Source organism: Varroa destructor, unplaced genomic scaffold, assembly GCF_002443255.2.
Source record: "Varroa destructor unplaced genomic scaffold, Vdes_3.0 BEIS01000001.1, whole genome shotgun sequence".
Taxonomy (NCBI): Eukaryota; Metazoa; Arthropoda; class Arachnida; order Mesostigmata; family Varroidae; genus Varroa; species Varroa destructor.
The window spans coordinates 18,004,271-18,029,703 of record NW_019211454.1 but is presented as its reverse complement, the minus strand read 5'-3'; the positions used below and the strand labels follow the sequence as shown (position 1 = coordinate 18,029,703).

At 42.3% G+C, this 25,433-nt stretch overlaps 1 protein-coding gene and 1 long non-coding RNA gene across 8 annotated transcripts in view; one reads left to right on the top strand and one right to left on the bottom strand.

Moving 5' to 3' along the window:
• dtn (transmembrane protein 132C dtn) overlaps window positions 1-25,433 on the top strand; it is a 97,201-nt gene that overhangs the window by 51,222 nt on the left and 20,546 nt on the right. For 5 of the 7 annotated variants that reach the window (XM_086991584.1, XM_086991582.1, XM_022788773.2 and 2 more), the window contains one exon: window positions 1-13,522. The exons of the other annotated variants lie outside the window; for them this stretch is intronic. In XM_086991584.1, coding sequence (XP_086847710.1) covers window positions 714-4,526 — 3,813 coding nt within the window. In that variant the 5' untranslated portion in view covers window positions 1-713 and the 3' untranslated portion in view covers window positions 4,527-13,522. Of the gene's footprint in view, window positions 13,523-25,433 lie in introns of those variants that run through there. 7 annotated transcript variants of the gene reach the window in all.
• On the bottom strand, window positions 20,380-25,264 carry LOC111243148 (uncharacterized). The gene is made up of 4 exons (XR_002670337.2): window positions 25,203-25,264; window positions 24,114-24,265; window positions 23,566-23,639; window positions 20,380-21,869 (listed from the first exon to the last, which is right to left on the bottom strand). It is a non-coding gene; the product is annotated as an uncharacterized LOC111243148 (long non-coding RNA).

Genomic DNA, 25,433 nt, shown 5'->3' with positions numbered 1-25,433 from the left:
GAGAACGCACAGAAAGAAATCCAAGGAGAAACAGGAAGAGAGACAGCCGCCACCGAGGAAGAAAAGGACAAAAACGCCAGTGCATTTTTAAGTGTGTGAAAGCTGACACACTTCGACTTCTGAAGTGGAGAGTGTCGTTCCTGATTTTCAACGTGAAACTTGACAAACGTGAAAACTGCAATTGTGAACCTAAGGATAGTCTCAGTTTGCGTCTCCATTTGCAATTGTGCTCGCATCGGCGGACTCCGCAGTGAGCGACGAGTCAGTCGCCTCGCCACCACCAATGACAGAAAGGCCAAGCTACGTTCGCTAAGAACCTAGCTAAGTGTAGCAGGCATAGCGACGTGGGTTCTACCACCGCTAAGCAACGTGACGACGTTGACGCAACGGCCCTAAACCTAGAAGTCAGATCGAAACAAACGACTTGATATGTGTGCATTTCCTACCGGATAACGAATATCAAGATACATTTTATAGTGAACAACTTGTATTGTTACCTACGACCATCGACTGGACTGGTACGACGTAGAGGTGTTGTTTCCCAAGGATACCTACAGATCTAAAACCCAGGCGGTGTAGCTTTGCCAGTAAGCCTTTACATTTTTCTATGCTATAATCAGCTGCTTGAGGGCGAAAAGGCGTCGCAAAAAGCCTACAAGCCACTTGACATTCGTTGTATTAAAAATACGTCGAACCCCCAAAACGTCACAACGATGAACGCACTCGTTCTGCTGCTTAGCCTCGTAACGGTCTACGGAGTTTCAGCCCAACGGGTGCAAGTGGATCAAGGCGAGATACTCCTTTCAACGGTGCCCAACGACACCGTCGATCCGTCGCAGGTACGCTTTGCGCTGATCTCATCGAATCGCGCCACAGTGAGGGCCACCCTTGGTCCGTATTCGTCCAGCCAGACGGTTTACCATAACCGTTCGGATGCCGACGTTTCCGCACACGTCGTGCACAGCGTGGTCTACCGCCACAGTCCGCAGGTACGCGTCGTGTTCCATGCTAACCAACGGGATTTCCGTTCGCTATGTATTACGCTCTACGGACAGCTGGCCGACTCGAAGAAAGCCTCGCTTCTGGCTAAATGCCAGCCCGTCAAGGAAAATTCTGCGTGCATGGCCGAGCTAATCGTTCCTGCGGACTGGTGGCCAGCCGCGTGGTTGGAAAGTGGCAACGGAGGATCCAGCAGCGGAGGCGCCTACGGGGGTGGCAGCAGCAGTAGCACTGGCAATCATAAAATGGGAAAGAAAAGTAAGCCACATATTGAGCTTAGCTATGCGACGTCCGATGATTTGAACTGTCAGATGGGCGGGCTTAATTCTGAGCTAAAAGCTAATGCAGCCAAGGAATCTCCACCGAAGCATATTGCACGCCTGCCCCTAAGTCCTATACATGCGACGTATGAGAAGATCACCCTGAAAGAGTCCCCTGTCGAGGTGTTCCTCCCAGAAACGCCGTTTTACCCTAATAACGTTGTGTATGCGCCCGTTTTTGTTCGCCAGGGCGTGCGACAGTTCTCGATTGGTGCTAACCTGGTCGGCGGCTTACAAGTTGAGCGATTGGAACCTGTAGCGAAACATGTGTGGAAAGTAGCCATTGAGACTACTGCAAACAAACGGATCCGCATCTCGTGCAGCCGTATTGACAATCCGATGGATACGATCTCATCGTCAGGCCAAGCGGAGCATGTTTTTGACGTACTGCTCCGCGTCGATCCTGAGCCAGATGTGAGCACTGATCAGACAATCGAGTGGGTTGTTAATGAGCGCGTCGAGGCACTGTCGCAGCTCAACGTGCAGAAGGATAAAGTGCAGAATATTCTAATGATCACGAAAACCCGAGATCTAATTAACACGGCCATTATCACAGGAAGTCAGGTGTCACAGCTTGTCAAGCTAATCATGATCTCTGAGGCCGGTCAAATGAGCGACGTTACCCATAAAGCGGCCTGCCATTCAAGCGACGAGTCCGTCCTGAAGGTATCCCCGTCTTGCACATCAGTGTATCTCGACGGCTCGGAAATACGTTCATCGGCTAATGTTTCCATTCACGTCAAGTACTCGGGACATATGAGTGAAAGTCATTTCACTGTATGGACACCCGAAACGCCGTTCACGATTAGCGTCTCTGATGAGAAGCTTAGCCATATCAAGCAATGGCATGCGCCAGCGACCGCTCCGCACAGCTATCACCGAAATGCTCTTCCAAAGGACGAATGCAAACTTCGCTTCCAGCAATCGATTGTCAAGGTGTACACACGATTCGTATCGATCAATCATAACTCTGGCCGAGAAAACTATTTGCTAGGGAAGCGTCGCCTAATAGCCGATATAACTGATATGGTTCATATTCGGAGTTCCAACTCACACGTCGCATCGTTCGTGACGCCGAACATTCTCAGCGGAGTGCACCCGGGTAAGGCCGACATCCAAGTGGTATCTCCGACAACCGGTAAGATTCTCGCGACAAGGTCGGTAAGGGTCACCGCCGAAAAGGAGGTGATTACGGCGCTCAATGCGAGAGTCGTTTCCGGACTCAACCTCGCCGTGAGCTCAGACGCCACTGAAAGCGCCTCGTTAAATGGCAGAGAGAGTAGTAACGGTCATTCCGAAAGGGCTATCTATCTGGCTAAGGTCTCCATTGACGAAAAGTTGACTTCCCGATATCAGGAAGCTGTTCTTGATGTAACATTGCGTTTCTCCGATGGAAGCGAAATGCCACTCGAAAATTTCAATCCGTCAGAATACAACATAAGCGTGGAGTCGTTGGACTCCAACGTGATTGTTGTCGCACCTAACCAGATCGGCAACACTGGCGCGCATCCACGAATCATCTGCGTAGGCCAGGGTTCTGGTGATTTACTCTCGGTCACCCTCGAGACGAGTGATCTCTGCGTGAAGCGTGGTGGAGCCATCCAGGACGCAGCGGTTTACGTCTCCTGTATGCTCACCAACCCGGACAACTATCTCTACCAGGACGCTCAGGTTCCTCGGAAGTACAGTGCCGCTGTCACATTCGAACTACAGCCGCAAATCCACAAGAACGCCCACTATCCTCAGGCCGCGCACCACCTCAACCATCTGAACGGCAGCCCACTTCAAGTTGGTCTGTACACTTTGTTCGGTGTCTTCTGCATGGCTCTACTGGCATTTGTAGCTTCATGCAGTGTATTCGCTGTTCACATCAAAAATACTCGACAGCAAAGCAGCAAAGACAACTCACAGGATTGGGTTTGGCTATCGAAGGAGACACTTGAGCAGGCTGTGCGACCAAAGAACGTGTCAAAGTTCGCTAACATCGTGGTAAACCCGATGGGGGACCTCGACAACCGTAACCTGGGCAATTTTGTCTGCAGCGATGGTTTTGGCGCCAATATTTGTCAGAACGGCGACTTGCTTCGACAACAGCAGGCACAGCACCTGGCTTCCTCCTCATCATCATCGTCGTCGTCGTCGTCGGCCCAGCATCACAACAATCTGCAACGGCAGAATGGGTCTTCGTCTCAGGCCGAGATGCGCATTCTTTCGGGCCGAACACGACTTCTACCCAGCGAACCGATTGATGTTCGAAATAATAATGTTCCCGCTGACAATAACAACAGCGACATCAGCATCAACATGAATCAGCACGCAGCTGCTATGCAAATGGCAGCCGCAGCAGCTGCCGACGGACGAACACCTGCCCTTGCCAGCAGCAACAATAAAAGCCACAGCAACAGCAACAATCATTCTCACAGCGGAAACAACTACAACGGTAGTATCGCAAACGCCGATAACCTCTCGTTCAACCAGATCTTCGGCGGCGGCGCGGAGGGCATCGGGGTGGAAAAAGCTCTGTCTTCCTCAACGGACAGCGGAGTGGCGAGTGGCCACAACCGTAACTCGCCAGCGGGTGATCAATCGATCTCGGCGGGCGCCAGTGGTCTGCTGCACGACCAACAACAACATCACAATCATCAGAATCAGAGACAGCATTCACCACAGCAACAGCATCATCAGCACACGCTGTTTGATCTCGGCGAGCTGACTGTACGACCGAACCTTCTGGCGGAGGTTGAGGACCGACTGGATTCGTCTGCTCTCCAGTCATCAGCTGGATCTAAAGCGAACCCGTCGGTGTTATCGGCGTCGTCTGCATTGTCCACCTCTTCATCACCAACGTCGTCCTCGAGTGAAAATGGGAGTAACAGCAGTGGAGGCGCCTCGCCGTCCGCTGGGAGATCAGCGGCCGAGTCGCAGGCCGTCTCCCCATCAAGCTGTGCCACCCGTAGCATCATCGTAAATCCGATTGAAGAGGAACTGGCTGAGGGTTTTGAGTTGGAACCACCCCCTGTGCCCCCGCACCGTCAGACCGGGACCGCGAGCGGCTGCAGCGGCGACAACAACCCAACGACAAACAACAACAATAACAATGTCAACAATAGTGATACGCTGAACTGGAGGCGCCTGGAGAGACAGTACAATAACAATCGTAAGAAGCTGGCGGAGTACCTCGATTCATTGCAGGAGTCGATCGCCTAGGGAGGGAAAGGGCGACGAATGGAGAAAAGGTAATGAGCAAAGTGGCGAGCGAAAAAACGGTCAGAAGCTTGCTAACAGAAGCTATCTAATCGAAGTCACCGAATAGGAAACTTCAACGGAAAATATTGAGGAACATGTTAAGAAAGAGAAACGAATAAAGGAACCGAAGATTCGAAAGTAAATAACATAACGGTTCAACCCGTTATCACAAGAGGTAGTGCGTATTGCCACACTCATACCAGCACTAACCACATTACACACCAATTAACACAGAAAATCGATCACCAGCCATGGTGATGATGACCCTGACGATGATGAGTTGCCATCACGTCATTATTACAATATGCGTTCTTTCGTGGATACGATAACATTAATTGTACAATAATAGTTCCTTTATACTTCTCTGCGGCAGCGAGAGTCATCCTATCGACGATAGTAATCAATAGTCAATGAATCTTCAACGAGCAGAGGGCGCGCGAGGGAGAAGCACCGGAAATGGCGATAAAACTCAGAGGAAAAAGATGTACGTTGACCGAAAATAATACTTGATGACACTAATTATTAAGGAGCAGCAGGAACTTCTCTTGTTCCTAAACTCACCAATGCAATATCCGACTATTGTACAAATACAAGGTGATGCACATAAATAGTAAAGCAACGCATACAGATTCCAACCCCCATTATGTTCCATGGCATAAAGAAAGGAAAACCTTGACGCCTGCTCCGGATGACCCGCTTATTTTGAACAAATAGCTGACCACAGGTGACCAATTTTAGCAACCGCTTCTCAATATGGCTTATTAGTACACCCGTTGACCTTAATCTACACCGACAGCCCATTATATTTAGCCACAATTGCAATGGTAAATATAGTAGAGTAGTGCGACGATACGATGAGTAGAAACCGCAACTGAAGGAAAACTTTAGGCCGCTTGTCCTGTGCTAGCCGGTGTTAGTAACTATGTCAACGAGTAGGCAAACGCCAAGGAAAGGCTATTCTCCACACGAGACAAGAGTGCATCGGCGGCCGCAATAACAAATACAAGAGTAAAAAATATATAGTAAAATTATGTGTGAACACGGATGCGGGTTATAAACTGGGCCGAACCAGTACACAAAATAAGGAATAGGCCAGGAACCCGCAACGGCACTAAAGGTGGATCGATGTCGCATAGTCTAGATACCCGATAAAAGATTTATTTATATCGATTATGAAAAAAGTATACAATAGGGACAATAATTCAACTGCAATTGAATGATAATAGTGACGCGCTTGAAGACTGCGGGTTGAGACTGAGCTTGAGTGTCGATAGGGTCAGATCGTCATTCCCAGCGCAAACTGTGATTCGAAATCGAAGATCAGGAGAAGCGCATGAAAAGCTTGAAAAACTCTGACCTGCGGCAGCTGCAACATCAGCTCTGTTGAGTTGGCATCGTAACTCAACACAATCCATAATTGTCAATGGAACCGCTTAATGAAACCGAAAAACTCGCACCGTATTTATCAAAACTCAATGAAGTCGGTATAAAGTGTAACGCTGTAATATGGTTGACACTCAGACACAAAAGCTTCCGCCTTCGACAAAAACAGAAAGATCACACGTGCATACAAAAATACGTACACACACACACACAGAAATTCAGTCCTTTATTATATTACACATCGCAAAAAACCACACCGGGGATATAACAATAGAAGTCGGTTAATGAAGTAAATAGTTCTAAACGGAGCCCTCCTGAACTAGTAAACAAGAAGTAAATATTTGCTACCTACTCAAGGGACAACTGATGAAAACAAATCAGTGAAAATTAAGTGACGCAAAAGCAAAACAACATGGACTTCGTGCAATGACTAAGTCTGACTTTGAGCAGACGCTTCGATGAAGGGTGGCGCGCTTATCGCTTGCCATTAAAACCTACGACCTCTTCTTTTATGTACATTGATTGTATCATTTTCGTTAAGTAAGTTTTCGTTAAGGATACAAACACAAAAATTAACAGAGATAGCGAGGAAAGAAGAGAGAAAATTAGTCTTTTGTGTTGGCATTACAGTTGCCATGGGCTATCCAATTGCCTGCAGTTGAATACGAAGCCAAAAACGAGCTCAGACCAGTGATGATACTGCACTGATCCCTAATTCCTAGCTATCAAGCGGTGAGAGGAGGATAACGATCTGAAATTGGTGGATGATTCCTAATTTATATCATTTCTGTTTATATATATACATATATATAGCGGAATATAGCCATATCTGTATATTCTTAGACGATCCACGCGCATGTGAGTGCATTATATTATTTTATCATTGTTATTATTATTGCCAACTACGTTTCGTTATATCCCTTTTTAGATATATATATATATATGCATACATATATATACATCTCTACCGGTCTGTACAACTGACACAGGTAGTATTATTTCATGTGTGCGCATGTGTGTTGATTTATATTATTATCAATATCTTCATATGATTTTAAAGCTATTACTTTATTATTATTATTTCCTCGAAGTGACGATGCTGAGTGAAAATTTTGTCCTGTGGCTATTCGCCGTGCACACAATGTCTTTTCCAAATAACGCTCTATGTAGATAATTTTGTGTATACAAACACTTCAATGTTGTGCGATAAACGCATTGTCCGCCCGGTCATAACCGAGAGACTATACACACTCGAGAGAGAAAAAAAATAGGAACATTGCAAAGCTTTCAAGGGAAAACAAAATCGATTAAGACAGATTGACATAGAAAGGAGTACATACACCCATCCACCCACCTACCAATGTACAAAAACACCAATAGAGGCATCCGCAGCAATGGCTCCAGAATATATTCATAGGCACACACGCGTACACACAACCAGGTATATCGGAATGAACCGAGCAGGCCAAATAAAAAGGGGCGAATTTTCTATAGCTTCGTTTTACCTCTTGACGAGAAACCGATTCCCACAGCTATCGGCTTCATCGTAGACGAGAACGCTTTCGTTGTAAGACCTCATTTTCTGCCTTCGATGGCTTTTCTACGCAACGACACATTGTTTCGGTTGGTCTATCTGGCTAGTAACCTGGCAGGTTGTGGTATCGCAGTATTTTCTTTTTCGAGACACAGGGAACAGACGTGCAGGCAAGCGACGGGTGATGACAACCTTATGACGACCATACAGTAGACCGTACAGCGGCCGCTGTTGCAGGACATCGAAAAGGGCCTGGGGAAGTGTATCAGGACGAGTTCAACGATAACAACCACAACTACGACGGCGGTAACAGCGATAAATACGAGCGACTACCATAGCTATAGCAGGGACAGCCATTAGAGGCCTGGTATTATTATAAAACAAGAAAAACAAGGAGTAATAAACGCAGTAAATTATACAACAATAGATTCATCATGCGACGACAACGAATACGATAGGCCGATAAGGATATTAGGAGGAAAAGTGAGGGTGGAAAGGAACAAGACAACAAATACGCAGTACCAATAAACATGATAATAAAAGTAATATCAATAAAACAGTGATAAAGGTGATGGCGATGTAGGGCAACGAATAATGGCGACAGTAATATGTAACGATAACAACGGGGAGCGGAACGGCAAGCGATATCTATGCCTTGTTTAACCTTGCCGCATATATGGATAATACGGCAAAAGTAGAGATATCTATACAATATAATATTGTCAAGCGGTAGACACGTAGACAAATATCATGGCGAAGCAGTAAACAGTCCCGATTCCATACGAGGCATATTCTTCTAGCAAAGAGTGGTTGGCTTAGAATGGATGTATTTCAGAATTATTACTTTTATAATTACAATTAGCATAATGTGTTTTTATCACCTCGCTGAGAATAAACTAAATAGTGTGATGAATACCGTAATATTATATTTCGGTGACGTTGATCGTACTTTATCTGTAGCTCCCATATCAAAGGGATTTTGATGCTTGCATTGCAGCTAATTAACAATACTGCTTAGCGAACGAGACATGCGATTGATTTGAGAAAGCGAAATTGTGCTATAAACGTTCATCAGATCAATACCTAACATATTTAGAGAAACGTTGGGTTATTACTAACTATAGTCCATGCTTCATCGCGCGGGGTGTTTTGCAAGCAGACTGAAGTAGAACAGAGTCTGTATAACACACTACTGGAAGGCGAAGAAGGCAAACAGATAGCGATGGCCGAGCAAGCCAGAAATCACTTGAATAGACGGACGTGCATCACCGTCAAATCATCGAGTTCCGATCGATAACAGCGCCTTCACTCGAAAGTATACAGGCAACTACTACAACCTGGTGGTACCGAACAAGAAAAATTCGGCATGTATGATAAGCGAGCTAAGAGCCGTGTAACAGAGAGAACAACGAGTACGATGGTAATGAGTAACCACATTCACAGACCGTTGTTTACGTCAGACTGAAATACGTTCTATACGAAAGAAGAAGTAACACTCAGGTCAGAGATTAGCCGTCCCAAAGCAATCGGGCTCCATACGCAAAATCGTCTTTTTTCGTTCAGGCAGTATTTCCTGGCGACTTGGTATATCCATTCCCGACGACTAATACAGAACGAACATATTGGCGATGATATGATACATGGGACAAGAATGCTAATGATGAGAAGAGGAGTTATTATGTAATTAGAGTACACGTACTATTAGCTAACAGATAACAACAGCAGCAAGCCGATAAAGCCGTAAGACCTATTTGCCACGTCGTCTGCTAGTGTCGAAGCGATCGGTTCATACTGTGAAACTGTTAGAAACCAACGCAGAGTGAAGAAGCTCGTGGTAATTTTCAACGCTCCAATTCAAACTGCGAGAACCGCGGAGAAGTACCGTACGAGAACCTCGTTTGATCCATAATAAAGGCAGTTTCCTCTACGCACGCACCTCTGGCGTCGAAAACAAACTCGGGATTGTCAGCTTTCCCCGAGCATGCAATACGCCTGGAACGAATAGCCTGGCCGAACAATCGGAAAACGCGAGTGTTACGATACTAAGGGCTGAGGACGAGATCACGTTGGAACTCTGCTTAACCATGTCTCCTGTCACTGAATATTAAGACTAACTCGAGACTGAGAGGTTTTGAATACGGAACGGATATGAACGCATTGATAAGAAACGCGCTCGCAAACGAAACTTCCTAAAGAGCTCCACCTTAAGGGAGACCCATTACTTTAGCATTAAAACGTAGCATGACTTTTGCAAACGTCAATATTATATTGAAAGCAGCATTCTTGCATGACGCAGTGTATATTCATTTACGTTATGCTAATTATACTTCTCGGTAAGGACGCGCTGATCTCGGGTTTGTCGGTATACAAGAGTGCAAACGCAGGAAACAACAGAATGAATAATATTAATAGTATTATTATTATTAATATTACTCTCAAACAAATCATGTTCCTACTTAAAGCAAATCTGATAGTCCATTCTTTCGTTGGATTCGGTCTGAGCCACTGTTGCGATTTAGAATTATCGTATCAATATACGATAACAAAACCTTTCGATTAAGTTTTCAACAGGCAACACCCGGCTTTCAAAGATCGAATCCACGGCGCTGTACATAGGCCATTCAGGACATAGGCCACGTCTCCATTGAACTGATGGTTGGTCTCATGTCATTGCTGAAGGCAATATACAAAAAATAAAAATATTCCAAATACTAATAATCATAAGTGATTTTGCCATGCCGCACAGCAGCTTCGCCGCTGAACTCACGCAGTTATCTGCCACTGTCATGGACGAATCGGAGGCTTCGAAAGGAAGATAGCCGGGCGAAACTAAAACAATGCCATAATGATGAAGAAAGGCCGTTATGGAGAAAAATACAGTTACGGCTGATAGAATGCAGAGGTTTGTGGGTTAAATCATGCGAACTGTGGAAGAACTGCCGAACAAACATCTATATACCGTGTGCTGAAACAACGTTTTTTGTCGTCGAATTAACAATATCATCTCTAAGGCTGTACGATGCCGTTGTTTTACTTCGGCTAAATTTGAATTGGTTCAGGTGTCACACACACGCATAGACATACAATGACCTATCAGCGATAACATAATGTGATAGAAATTGATTCCAATCACCATTGGTGTTCCATTCATCGTCCAGCGAGTCGAATGCCAGTTCTTTCACAGCAGCGTAACAACAGTTTGCCGACCATCTGCAGCCAATACTTGCAGAATGGTTGGACGTGATTCGAGTGCCATATGGAAAATAATGCCTAAATGTTTATGCTATACGCTAGAAAGCAGGTCAACGTTGTCGACGACTCCCCCACCAAAAGCGGTATCATTTTCTGCTCCGGCAATGGCTAGCTAAGCACACATATATATATATACATATATATATATATATATATATATATATATATATATATATATATATTAGAAAGAAAAAACGTTATATAACATGGCCTCTAGACAGTTTTATTGATGCATTCATGTTTACGGACAACTGCAAGTATCAGGATTGAGTTCGGGAGGAGCCGCTGTAGAGGACAAGGATGAATTGGACGATGCTAATAGTCAGGCGCGGCACGATCCAATGTGTAAAGTACCTAAAGCCATGAAAAGGCTGTAGAAGTTGTGTTGCAGGTTGAGTTTTCATATGGGGAGCAGTGTTAGACGACAACAACATTGACAGGTGAGCAGAAAACCCTTGACAGCGGCAGTATGCTGACTGCATATATAAATACATACAGAGATATGTCAGCCTATGACATTATTAATAATACAATGATATTATCAATTCATCGAAACAAGCGATAAGATATGACAGCAAACGAATATACGATTTATGGGATCGACGGCCTCCAATGTCGACATCGTATGTAACTATTTTCCATTGTATTACAATGCTACTGCTGCAAATAAATCTTTAGATGTATCTTTTTCAGTATTTATTCTACGAATCCGTACATTTCTCTCCTCACAAACATACGGATAATGCAAAGAAAGACATTACGACTCATACGCAAAAATCGACATATAGACACACACACACACACACACACACATGCATACACAGACGACGGGTGCGCCACACCCTTACACAACAAGACCCCTGAGGCCCATAAACACCCTAAAAGACATCTACATCTAGTAACCTTAGCTCGATGATGACTTACACATTGCGAACTCTCACCCGTGGCTAAGAACCATTCGGGTGGGCTACATGAAAGCTTACGTACACTACGACACAGTATAAATACACATAGAAGACTCCTGACCTAACCAGCCAAAATTAGACGTATTTTGCGATTTCACTCTCTACAAGGCCAATGCCATATTGTAGCTAGTCCGTGAGAGGTGTCACAACTATTGTCCCATATGATTCCACAACGACTTAAATGAATTTCGCCAAAAACACTAAAAAACAGATCACTTAGTATAACAAATAGATTAGGAGCCTTCCTTGATCGTAAATTCCTCTGCCAATAATTGTTAGAACCTGACATAGATAAATACACGTTTAATATTTATATGTTAATATAGGAAAATTTGTGACGCCATATTAAATAAAAAAAAGTAAGAAATGGTCGATATACGATACCAAATATGACGATGATAGTTATAATTACAACAGTAAAACGACAATTTTCGAAAGAAATACACGCATTAGATTACCCCCTCCTAATGTATAAGCAAATGATACAATAACATATTGATCATAAAAGTAAGATAACGTCTTCTATGCCCCTACAATAAAGCATATAATAATAATTTACGTTACAACCAGGTTGGCGTACATCGATATATCTTACCAGAAAAGAAAAATTAGTGACTGGTTCGAAGATGCTGGCAGGTTTCAGGAACAAAAAGCCTCGGGAAAATAAATTAAGTCCGAAATTGGTTAAAAGAAGCAAGTAATCGCCAACTGTCACCGCCATTATATTGTTCGATATACAATGTGAGCTCCAGATCCGCATACCTACATCTGTTGCTCTATTCACATAAGTCTAAGCTTATAAACCAGCAACGCAAAGCGCTCAAGTAAAAATACTACGAAAACAAACTAGGCATCGCCAGAAACATATGACAGACATCTATTGACAAGTATACGGAATATATAACGGCGAAAGGCCTCCGCTGAAGATTCGTTAGGGTTAAACGGGTTTGATTAGGCTTACGACGACATCACATTTGTCGTCTGCTACAGTTATCGGATCACTTAATCGATTCCGTTAGAGGCAGCCAACTGGTGCCCTTGACGCGCGCGGTAACTGGCGAAATGATAAAACTACAGTACTGGTACTTGTTGTACACAGACGAGCGGTAAGTTATAGGGGCCTACGCACAACAGAAAGAAAGACACCGAAGTCCGTTAACAGTCATGATCATAAGCAGCATTAACAGCAACATCAAAATTAGCAGACGACATCTCCAACAATCACATCAACAACAATAATAATAGTAATAATATGAATGCCATATACACAACGCAGTGACAGCAGTAGAGATTGATGGGATTTCGTAGTTTGGCCGAGGAAGAAATTGGACAAGGGAACGCGGCAGAGAGAAAAGAAACGGACGACAACAGCAGCAACCTGCAGTATGAACAGGTGGATAAAACTATATGAAGAGAAAGTTTGTTCATTAGAGGATCATGGAAGACAAAAGGGGTAATGTGTGACAAAGAGGTCATAACAGTGATGACGATAATAGAAATGAATACGTTCATGACGAGGTAAAAATAACTAAAACTCCAATAATCTCAAGCCCTATACTGAAGAGAGGAAAGGCTAATGCTGATGGATACAGTGATGATAATAATAATATTATTAATAATAATAATAATAAGACAAAGCTACGTCAAATCTTCTTAACAATAATAAGATGATGATGACGGTGACAATAATAACAGCACCAGCAAGAACGTCATTTACGACCGATAAAAACAGAGCAGGAATAACTTGAAACGAAATTGAAAAGACAAAAACCTTCGATTTTAAATCAAAATAAATGCCGATGGCGTTTTATCCAAAAAATAAACTTGTGTGTTTTTACTGTACCTATATATAGCATATGCAGATAATAAGCAACGTAATCCTGCCACCATAGTAAGCTGATAACGATGCCTGCCTGTTTAGCTAAAAAGACGTGAGTTTTACGGTTTAAACCTTAAAATGGACACGCTTTTTTTAAAGGTCAGCCGCATGAGGTAATCTTAAGGTAGTTTTGAACATAGTAGATAACGTTGTGGATAATGTAGCTTTTGTTTTATATTGCAGATAGCAGTGGCTGTGTTGATTGTGGCTTAGAATGAATTTGCAGTGACGTTCAATATTTGCTGTTATCTTACTATTATAATTATTTTCATTTGCATAGAGTTATCTCTACATATTTCTTCTAGTAAATAATATACAATAATAGAGATATAATTATACTGTAATGACTCTGTTAATTGCGATTCACGAAAGATTCATAGTTCTGTCTGACGAGTTCTGTGCTAGATAGTTTCGTGTAGGCTTATCTAATTAGTTATAAAATTTAGTAGACTATGTAAGCTTGGAAGCTAGAAAAGGATAGGCAGATTAGCGTTCTAGAAAATAATGTGCGCTTATCGGTAGGTTCGCATTCGATAAAAATCAGGAAAGGTGAAGATAAGTTGAATTAAGTAAATACATCAAAGAAGAGCCTAGTATGAACGTTTACAAAGTCTGCAAAAATATTGTTCTCATATGATGCAGAAACAACTATCTGTATGTATCATATGAAAACGCTTTGGATTTCAGGGAAATTTATACACCTACTCGATGTCCGGCAAGTATCATTTCTACGTGTAAAAACTTTCACTATTAGTTTGACTGCCTAATTTCTGTATTTGCATCATTTAGCATGAGTTCGAATTTAAACGTCACAACAAGGAACGCGTAACAAAAGCAGAACTGAGAACACCATATATTGTTTAAGGTTCCATTGAGATTAAGGTATCCTAACTACTGTTAAGCAGAGTTCAAATTAGTGCCTGATATACAACTTGTATTTAATAGCAGAGATTGCAAAACAACCTGGAAACCTACTCCTAAGGAAGCTACAGAAAATAGCGGATCCTTCTTCAATTAGTTTAAAAAAAGTATTCTTGTTTACCAAAAAGTACTCTCTGATTGTCATCACAAAATAATGAAATACTAATTTCGTATCCGAAAAGCGAATTCGGTTCACTGTGGGACAAATTAACTGGGTCGTTCAGATGCTTAGTGATATAAAACAGTATTTCTTTGATGGCCAACTCGAACGTTGCTTTTCCAATTCAAATAGGATTTAAGCATTTTACCCAATTTTACCCAATATTATACCCATATATATATATATATATATATATATATATATATTACATCCACTAAGCGGAATATAAGGGGAAAGCAACGTGGAAAATGTGCATACTTTATTTTCTTTTAGAGATAGGTGACTCTACTACCGTGAGCCGCCAGTTGGCGTCTTTTAGGCTAACGCTTTCTGTGATTTCTATAACACGGGCGTCTTACACACTAGGTGAGCTCGGTGTCAGAAGGAATCTAGTCTGCCTATTTTAGATGACAAAGCTCAATTAAATGACGAACCCTGTCGACACATTGCTCGTTATAGTTGCCCCACTGCGAGTTGCTCCGGCTCGAGCTTTCGTCACTTTTCTGCTATTTTTATTACTTTGTGCGCATATACAAGCAGTTACCCAAAAATAATGAAGGGTTCTAGAAGATAGTGTTTGATGCCTCAGGTCAGGCTATTGGCCAGTCAGAAGCGGTAACAAAAAGAAAATCGTAACGCTTTTAGAAGAACGCTTTCGAAGAACAAATGACACTGGTTTTTAACCGAGTAGAGAAGAACATCGTTGTCTCGAATGTTCTCATGTCAAACGACTATAGTTACTAGGAGGACCCTAAGTATCCCCGATTGAAAATGACTTTGCAAAAACATGGTGGTAAATTTATTCGCCATGCTATCCGCCATTCGCGCATTTACAGGCTGGCGGTAAGTAAGGGCAAAGTTGTGAGAGCACAGACTCATGAACAGCTAGAAAAAATGAGAGAGTAATTGATTTGATGAAGTTATGCATAACTTTCAATGCAATAGGAAACTTTTTTGTTTAATGTTAAAAATTCAATTAACAACTAATATACGATCGGAGGTCTGTATACTGATATCATGCGAGAGTGTGATGTGCTGCTGAATTATAAGGTTCGCAGTCAACTAGTGCAGCATAGGTCGAACTCTATTAGCAGCCGTATCGCGCTCGACATCATAGAGAGAACTCTAAAGTCGGGTGCGAGAAGCTTCGGCTTCCGTGGAACGTTTTGAGTTAAAAAAGCAGTAATACATAACGACTTTGGTTGTGTCAATTAAGGCTCAAGTTTAATTTATGCCTGCGCCTTATGTATAAGGTATACTTTCATACCCAGCCAAGGGCATCGTAATAAGCCTCAAGCTATCCTCTGAGCTCAAGCTGAGAATAAAGGGTGGCTGAAGACTTTTTGTTCTTATATAAATATTATTGGAATAAATAAATGGAGGGTCAAATTTGGAAATTTGACCTTTAACCAAACAGGTTTTATTTCAGCATAACACATCAGACAACTATCTCTAGTCGGATACGGTTTGAAACTTACGCAAACGAGCTGGAACAGAGTGCGCTAGACGGTAAACCGGAAAAAGCGCCCAAATATGAAGCGACTAAGCGATTTTACTTGAAATTGACCATATAACCTATATCATAAGAGTTCAAGCGTTTTGAGTCTGCGTTATGACAAGCTGACATATATGGCTGCTATAAGATGAGCTGCAACGGCTCACATCTGTAGTCGGTCTATGTGTCTAACAATGCTCGCCTTCGCGACAACCTCTTGACGGAGACAAAAAGCGCGTTCAAATGGTTTGTACATAATAGATTTGTGTATATTAAATTTTTCGAATTTATGCTCGGTACCGCAGTTGGGCATTATACGAATGGCTTCCAGAACGCTAAGTATCCAGCCCACACCACCACGCATTTTTAAAATTTATCAGAAAAATATGCTGCCGACCACGCCGTCATTGGGACCGCATAGTATTTTATGAAATCATGTGCTATATGGGTATAACTCTCAATATTGAATTTTATCCTCTAGTTCAATCTGGCACTGTCTATATTAGGTTTTCAGTGAGGTCGAACAGTTAATACGCGTCATATGTATTGTGCATAGTGTGGGTATTTGTGCTGAGTGAAGGGGGGGGGGGGGGTAATCGTGTGAAGCAATGCTCAAAGAAGGCAGTGGAACCGTCGGTAACATTAAGAAGGCAGTGGAACCGTCGGTAACATTCGAAATGGTCATGGGAATGCTATTAACAGCCAGGTCTCTGTTGTGTTTCTATATTCATTTATATACTATGTAATTCCATGTAATAAGGTTGAGTGTGCTGTACAGTTACGTGGCGTTCCTGTATGTGCAGCTTTTGGAATATATTTAAGTATATACCAATGTCGATAGCAGGTAAAATGTAGAGGCTGTGTTTCAGTTGGCGAAAGAGTGTCGCGCTTAACACGTGAGATTTAGGAAATTGTCATCCTAACATAAATAACGAAGTTTATGATAATAATAGAGCTTTACGGTATAATCTTGCAGCGATTTACTGACTGTGTATGTAGTATATAAGAGATACCAAAAGAATATAATTATAGTGGACCAACGACGTTCATCATTGCCGCCCAAGGGCATGAGCTAGCACGAATGGGGGATCGTTCTTCAACGAATGGCACCGGTTAGTCGACCCCTATTATTATACTCATAATTCTAGCTGCCAAATGAAATCAAGGAAGGCTAATCGATTGCATGAAGATAAACTTTAGAAGCTCCATCACCCCCCGGGCCTCAAGCGCAACATTGCTGCAGTAATATAGTATATCAACACGTACTTTCCTGAAGTGACTATTTCAGATATTCGCTTGAGAAAAAAATTCGTGCCTGATCTTTCTCGACAGAATCGACTTGGCTCTTATGCCAATGTTAGCACTCTGTATATGTTTAAAGCTACATTAATCGTAATTATAGGTCGTTGTGGCTGTCTGCTTACTTCTACGGCTTAGTCCCTTCGGCCGTTTTAACAAGTAAGACACACAACTGTCAGAATAGTTTAAAGAACCATTTACAATTGTTTTCATTTACCCCGTTGGATGTATATATCTGTATACACATACACAGCATTGAGAAGTCAATCTCTTCAACCGCTAAAGCCAACAAGACATAACGAATGTAAGAATATGCGTCGTGCCATTAAATTTGTTTACGGACGTATCACCACAGATACAAATACGTGGATAGCCCCGTGAATCGTTTCAGACATGTGTATGATGACAAGTTAAGGCTTGAGTAGATCTAAAGACACATGTGCTCTCTTCTCAAGTGCTTACTGAAATTTGTGAATCGGAACGTGGCACTTTATTCACGCAATGTGTACGCATTGAGATCAGTTCGAGCACGGTATCTACGGGATAAGTACTGTCGAATTTTCATAATATCGGACAAGGGACATACGTATCGTATCGCCCGTTAATGTCCTCACTCGTCATTTGGGTCGCTAAAACCGACTCGACTTTCGACTCATGAAGCTCAACCCGGCTCGAGCCAAGTCGACATAAGTTAGGGTCACTATCTTATTCGGCTCATTTCGTTTGCCAGGTATTTCTCCACGATATCAATCTAAACTGGCAGTCCTCTTGGGAAAACGATCGTCACGAGTGGCTGAGCTGCAGTAGTACGAAATCTAACCGGCACCGCGCCCGCTAGCCGGAGCCCTTGAAAATTGAAGTTATCAAATGTCGTTTCACTACAACTTCGTTCGTTCAACTTGAGAATAGTACCGGGTTAAGCTAACTAAGGAAAACCACCATAAGCTAAAGCCGATTCGAGTCGAACTAGCTTTCAAGGCAACCTTGTAAACTGCGATAGCAGGGCCAGTGTCTAGAAAAAGCTGGATAGGTCTTTTCGGGATAAATCCAATTCCGTTGACGTGTCTCTTCCGGCTCATTTCTACACGGAAAGGTCTCTTCTTTCAGTTGTTGGACACTGGTGATTTTCTTGAAGGTTCTTAGACTTTGCTTCCGCCTCGATTGGGGAAGTTGAAAGTGAAAAGCCGCTCTTTCCTTGGAAATCATTTGATGTGAGCTACACAACGATACTGGAGTGCAACTTCTGCTTTGAAACTTGATGGAAGAACGACACTTCTAACAAGCCCTAAACTTCCACTGAGTTTGATAGGAGGATGCAGCGGATATTAAATCGACACACGCTCATGCAGACAGCCTCAGTCCACCCAAATTTAAGAAAAGTCAACGACATCGAACGAGAGCTAAATAACTGAAAGGACCTTAACAACTTGGTTAAGGTGTAAAACGGGTGGTGTTTTCTACCGTAATCAAAGACTCCATGATTGGCCAGCGAAAGGAAAGCGGCAAAAGGTGACACGTAGAGAAAGGCAGAAAGATTAAACTCTGCGTGTCCTACGTGCGCACGGTGAGATCAACACACCCGAGCTTTTCTATTCGTTGTCATCCTAATTGAACCTTTCCCATCACTGCCGCATGCATGCTTCACATCCCCAAGCTTTTAATACACTTATCTGTCACGAGTTACGGTGTCGTCGATGGCAATTATTAGGCTTTGGGAAAGAAGAGCGGGAAAACGCGATCGAACGCCCCGGACACAGGACACTGCTAGTGCAGCTTGATGTTACGGGCGGGATGGTGTCGTTAACATCCGGGGCAAGCAGTATTCGTTTGGCTATCAAACAGACAGACGATAGTGCAAGGCTGCCGAAATAGACGAGATTCAACGCGACACGAAGGAGGCTCTGGCGAAAGCATGTTTATTCAGTCCAATAGACAGACTATTCAGTACAATGGTACGACCATGTAGTTGCTCTGGTATAAAGTATGTATTGGTTAGAATCTACTACATTACCAGGTGAGGATATGTGTACGATGTTGAAAGTGTGCAAATATTACGGTATAGTACGTAATATAAGGTTGAACAATACGTAGGAAGAACTTTTGTCTTTTTTGTATAGTGGGGGGGGGGGGGGGTTGGTTGTGTTCGTTCGGAACGAACAATTTAACATTTTGCATATTGTTATCTGTTCGATCGAATCGGAACCCCACATATGGTATGTTGGACAATGTAATCTCACAACAGAAGTACACAGGTATTATTCGCTTCGAGTCCATCCCCACGGCTTTGCAACCTGGTGCATAGAACGACAAGTGAATTACGCGGGGCATTCAATTTTGCGTCTCAATAGAATCAATACTGACCACTGTGGTCCGTTTCGTCCATAAAACGCCACTTAAAGAACACAAAATTGGGTTTTTTTGATGTTGCATACTTTAGTTGAATAGCAGTTCTGGAAACTAAAGTATATAGAGCAGTATATTTTTTTTTTAGTTATGGTTTGGTCTTCGTAAAAGCTTGCCTTGTTCCCATACATTGATAACTTAATACTGCGTCTATATAAATCACACAGATGATGTTTTTCAGAGCATCGAACAATCTATCTGTCTGCAGCGCCAGTCTTCTTCAATATAACGATTACTGCCTCTACCCTCGTACAGACCCTTCCTCAAACATACGAGTATTTCTCATCCATGACCACTGTCCATGCCTAAACGTGGTGCTTATTACCCCGAATTGCGTCATACCTAGCGTATACAGTTATACTGAAATCAGTTTCTCGAATTTTATCTCCGTTACTGTTGTTGAGACATTGCAACATCTACTGATAATGGCAGTGATAATCATGGCCTGCTCATTTAGGTTGACTACATTAAGGTCCTATAATAGGTACCGCCCTTTACAATTTCCTTTGTATCCATTTCAGACAACTATTTTCGCGTCATCATCGAAACCATATTTTAATGCGGTATACACAATCACGTAAGCAGTGCATCGACAAATGGCCTTGGATGGGGTTCTGCCTGCCCGTACATACGCGACGGGGGTATCCTCGTGTACATATACACAGTTACTGTCACTCTCTATGGAGAGACTCGTAGGAGATTGAGGTTGGCGAGAAGAGGCCGCGAACCATTTAGGAATGCCTCCATACGAGACAGAAGGAAAAGACGTCGAGCAATAGGCGCCACGCCCATTTAATTATTAGTTTGTTCACAAAATTCATTCGTAAAAATTAGATATGTACAAATAGGTGCATGCATATTACGCAATCGTCAGGCTAGCTTGGTAGCTGCTTTTTTGAAATCAAATCTACATATGTTAACAAGGGCTTCATCAAATTCCATCAAAAGGTTTGCTAGTATAGTAGTAGATAGATAGTAATAAAAATGTATGTACACAACACTGAGCACTGTAACCATCGAGAGAAGTAAACGTCAACAAACATGTCATCGTTCGTAAAAAAACAAGAAATTAAAAAAGTATCTACAAAGCTAACCATTGGGTATAAAAGTGGATCAGTTTTGCTTGTTATTTATTAATTCTTAGACAGCAGTTTCAACGGCGTTCCATGATAATGTCGTATCAGAAGCCCTCTTTTATATGCTTAACATGTAACGATTGCACACTGTATAAATATACTGATAATGCAAACAGCGGTGATATCTTCGCAGCAAACTCGATGAATGGCCTTTAATACTTGACATTCCGGAAGGATCGATCTCACTCTCTCGTTAACCCATCTGCTTGTCAATTAGAAAACTTTTCTGTAGTACACTTGGTTTCGGTTTTTAATGTTATAAGTACAGGCAACCTCTGGCTGAAAAAAAACCGGGCTCGCTACTTCAAGTCCTGCCTGCCAACAATGCACATGATGTTTGTCCGTTTTGTTCCTTTCTTTTGCATAAATTCAAAAGACGCGAGGTTAATTCTCAGCGGTTCCCCTAGCTGCGACTGCAGCGACCCAGTTCCGTGGTTTCAAATAGTTGGTCTTTAAATTGTCAAACTTCCCATTTCGGGTAGCGTGAACGTACCGCCTGTAGGTCTCATGGAATTCCAACTTCGCCTTTGAGGAGGCTGTCCATATGTTGAAAATTATCCCACAGCGTTATTACTTTGGCTGTATCACGTGACGATGAAGCTACTTCTCATGTCATTTTCAGAACTCCCCTGGCAACGCACATGGCGTTCTGTTAATCGGTCATCGAACGTTTTGGCCAGTAACGGAAGTTTCACATTTGCAAGCCGCAATAGACTAGCTTGCGGTGAATAAATTACAGAACTTACGCAGCCAAAAGAAAAACATTATCCCGTTTACTAACAGCTTCAAGGATAAAACAGGAGAAACTTTATCTGATAGAATTGTGTTGATGTTTTTAAGACAATGTCGTATTTTTCATCGTAAGGTTCACGATTGTCTGCGGGGAAAAAACATACAATTGGACTGTGTGTTTTTAAAAGTTTCGGTCTCCGTTAGCCAATCCGGAACTTTTCGCATATATCAAAATACTGTTCAGAGCCACCGAACGCGAAAATATATGACGTAATTGATACAAATTGTAATCCATTGCGAATTTGGGTAGTCCTCTAGTAAAATCCTCTCTATGCAAAATCGATTTACTGTGTTTATTGGACAATATGTATATAGATTTGTATGAATCCTACCAAGTGACTTTGTATCGATGTTCACTTGGTAGGATTGCATATATTGGTATATGTCTAATTAAAACAGTAACACTTTAATTACTTAATAAATGTAGATACGTAGCGAGTGCGTGTACATAATATTACACTTTATGCTTTCTACTCAAACTTCGACTGTCGTGATACGTGTGCTGATAGGTAATCAGAGAAGCAGCAGTTGTCGTCGATTGGAACTACTCTGGCGAATGTGTGAGCAAGTTCACAATATGGCCTAGAAACGGTTTGGCCATTGGTGGTGTATATTTATTGGAAACCCTGCATGCGTGTTATGATAAATTAGATCTGAACTGTCTGTCACAGAAGAGTCAATAACCGGCCGATATAATAGAGGAGCGATGGAGTATTGGTTATGATCAGAGGCAGATGGCATATAGCGCATCGTTTCACGTTGTCGTACGTATTATCTACATAAGCATGTGGGCTAAACAGTAGTACTTAATAGACAAAAGCGATCTTTTCGGTTGCCCGATCAACCACTTAATTTAGACCTGCCTTTATCACACTTCACGACGTCGTTTTATCGATCAGCCTAAAGCAATCCTTAAACACACGCTATGTATTACAAAGCTTATTGACAGGTGCTGGTCGAATAAGTACTTGTTATAAGCTTGGAGACTGGCTAGCTACGGGTCCAGATCTGAAGTTTTCTTTAGCAGTCTCTAAAATACTTCATAACCTAAGGCTGCAACGCACTCACACCAAACGCCGGATAAGTAAAACAAAGGTACTTGTTTTTGTTGTTGAAACTAATTGCCTCATGTCTAAACTAAGCGTTTTGTGTAAAATCAAGCTGAGCTAAATCGAAACGAGTCTCTGCACTGTTTAGAAGGAAGCCCTGATCTCCTAGGTCCCGTTGTCCTGCTAGAGTCGATGATACGAAGTAAAATGGCCACTTTATTAGGTTCTATTGACTGACTAAACTCGGCCGCGGTAAATAAGTGAAAACTATAAACAAAGCAAACTTTTCGTTGTAGCCGATCAGTGTCTGTAGTATTTGTGGCTCCCGGCTACAACCGCCATAGCGGTTTAATCAGTTTGCAAAGTTCTAGATTCTTATAGATTGACGCTACATAAACAATATTTTTATATGCCTGTCCCCGGCTCTTTCCTTTATCTAGTGCATGTATCATATTTATATGATACATATTTGCAGACTTTATATGCTATTTCATATCATAGCGACGATTCATACAGAGACAAAAGCGCCGACTGTGAACGAAGCCAAAATATTTTTCAATAAGAAAAGCCTATTACGATTTTTAGCTGTAAGCTTCTGGACCAGAGAGAGAGACATACAAGACAAGGTTGATGTCTCTGCCAAGAGACTTAGACTGGCAAGTCTAAGAAAAATGGTTTAGCTTATATATATATATAGTGAACACAAAACCAATCGAATCACTTCTGCCTTACCCGGTATGTTTGACGTCTTCGTTCTTCGGTATCTGGGCTTTCAGGGGCAATAAGTTCTACCCGAGTCCTTTCTCCTAATGAGAGCAAAGAGTGCAATTTATTTCGAGAGTATGTTTTTCCTCCATCGCAGAGTCGTCCCCGTTGGATTCGATCTACTTTCTTAACACGTGACCTTTCCTCTCTGAGACCGATTCACCTGTTTGCGCTACTATAACTAACTCCTATTGTAAGCGGCGGTGGCGCCGCTAGGCGGTGGAATAGCAACAAAGCATCGATTAATGTTTTAAGCTGGGTACAAGTTACGTATACAATATGGGTGTGGTTGAGGGCGTGACTGAGCCAAGTGAAATGATCTATAATAGTAAACTGAAGTTTTGAATAACGATTATGAAATTGAGAACTTTCTTTGGAATGAAAGTTCTGGCTACAATTGACCTTTGATTATGTAATAATAGAAAGAAGTTCAAAGGTTCAGTTGGCTTCGTTTTTGAAATTGTGACGTTTACGAATTACTATTGCGATAATTGCGAATAATGTTCGAAGCTTACCCGTTTATATTCTTCTGGGCATTGGTTATGATATATTGAGGATCTAATCCAACCTCATACGCATTTGAGAACATGCGTCCCTGCATTGGTGAAATCTGGATGTCTACCCGTTCATGCTGTAAGCGGCGTCCGGAAATGGTGCTCCTGTTTAACTGTTGGAAAATTGGATAGTTGGAAATATAACACCGTGCAATTAGGTTTGTATCGTGTATCAAGTAGGTACATTAATTGTACTTACTTGATACACGATACTTATTAATTAAGTCGTGGACTGGTCCGTTTTGTGTGTTATGACACCAGAAGAAGAGTGCAGAGATTGCGAAGAACTTCCAAGCCTATTTTAGGTCCTAAAAGGTCTCGCGTTTGACATTGTATAAGCCAGCCGTCTGCAGCCTTTTCAGCAGCAGTATCGAACACATGACTGGAAACGTTTTTTTTTGCTAGCTACTAATTATAAAGGCGAAACTTCTTTAACGTTTTTCATTATTATATATGCGCCTGCTAGCTCTAGTCAACTCAACCCAAGACCAACGCATAGTTGTTGGGCTTGCCTGGAGTTGTTACTAACAGCTGTTAGTATTTTTTCTTCCAACTTCGACCTACATCTACATACGCAACCCACTTGTGCGGAGTCACGGTGTTACGAGTCGTTGCCATATGAACACAAAATTAAAAAAGCCAAAGGGCGCATGCGAAAATAAATCGCGCCTCCCCTGAGTTATTTTGAAGACAGGATATGAAAATAATAACCATCCAGCAAATGGTTTGGGGCTACAGGCTTTTTATATGAGAACGTCGTTTACGCAATCGAATGTTTTTGTCCTCTTGTATCATACACACGACAATGCCATCTGCTCTTCTTGCCCTCTCGATGTTTAATTCAGTGCAACTTCTGATTTCCCCAGCCCGAATAAAGCTCTTGATCTGGTAAACTTAAAATTCCGACCGTTCTTTTTGCCGACAGAGGCACAATTACATTACATGTAATATGGACATCGGAAAAAATCCTTGTGCCACATTCGCGCCTCGCCTTTAACCCCTATGCTTTTTCGTCAAAAGAAAACAAACCCTATCATTTTATCCACTAACCTTCTTAAGCCCCTAGGTTTCGTCTCTGTTCTCACTTAATTAGCTTAACTCACTTGCATCAGCCACTAAACCAGCCGTCACAAAAGCAGACCTCGCTATGGAGGTCAGTTTTGCTTCTTATATCCTCATTCGCCCTTTCTCTGTATTTGTATTTGGCTGCCATATTAGATTTCGCGACTTCGGCTCGTCTGCTCGACGTCTGTTGTGGGTTAGATCCTATTGAGGTCAATA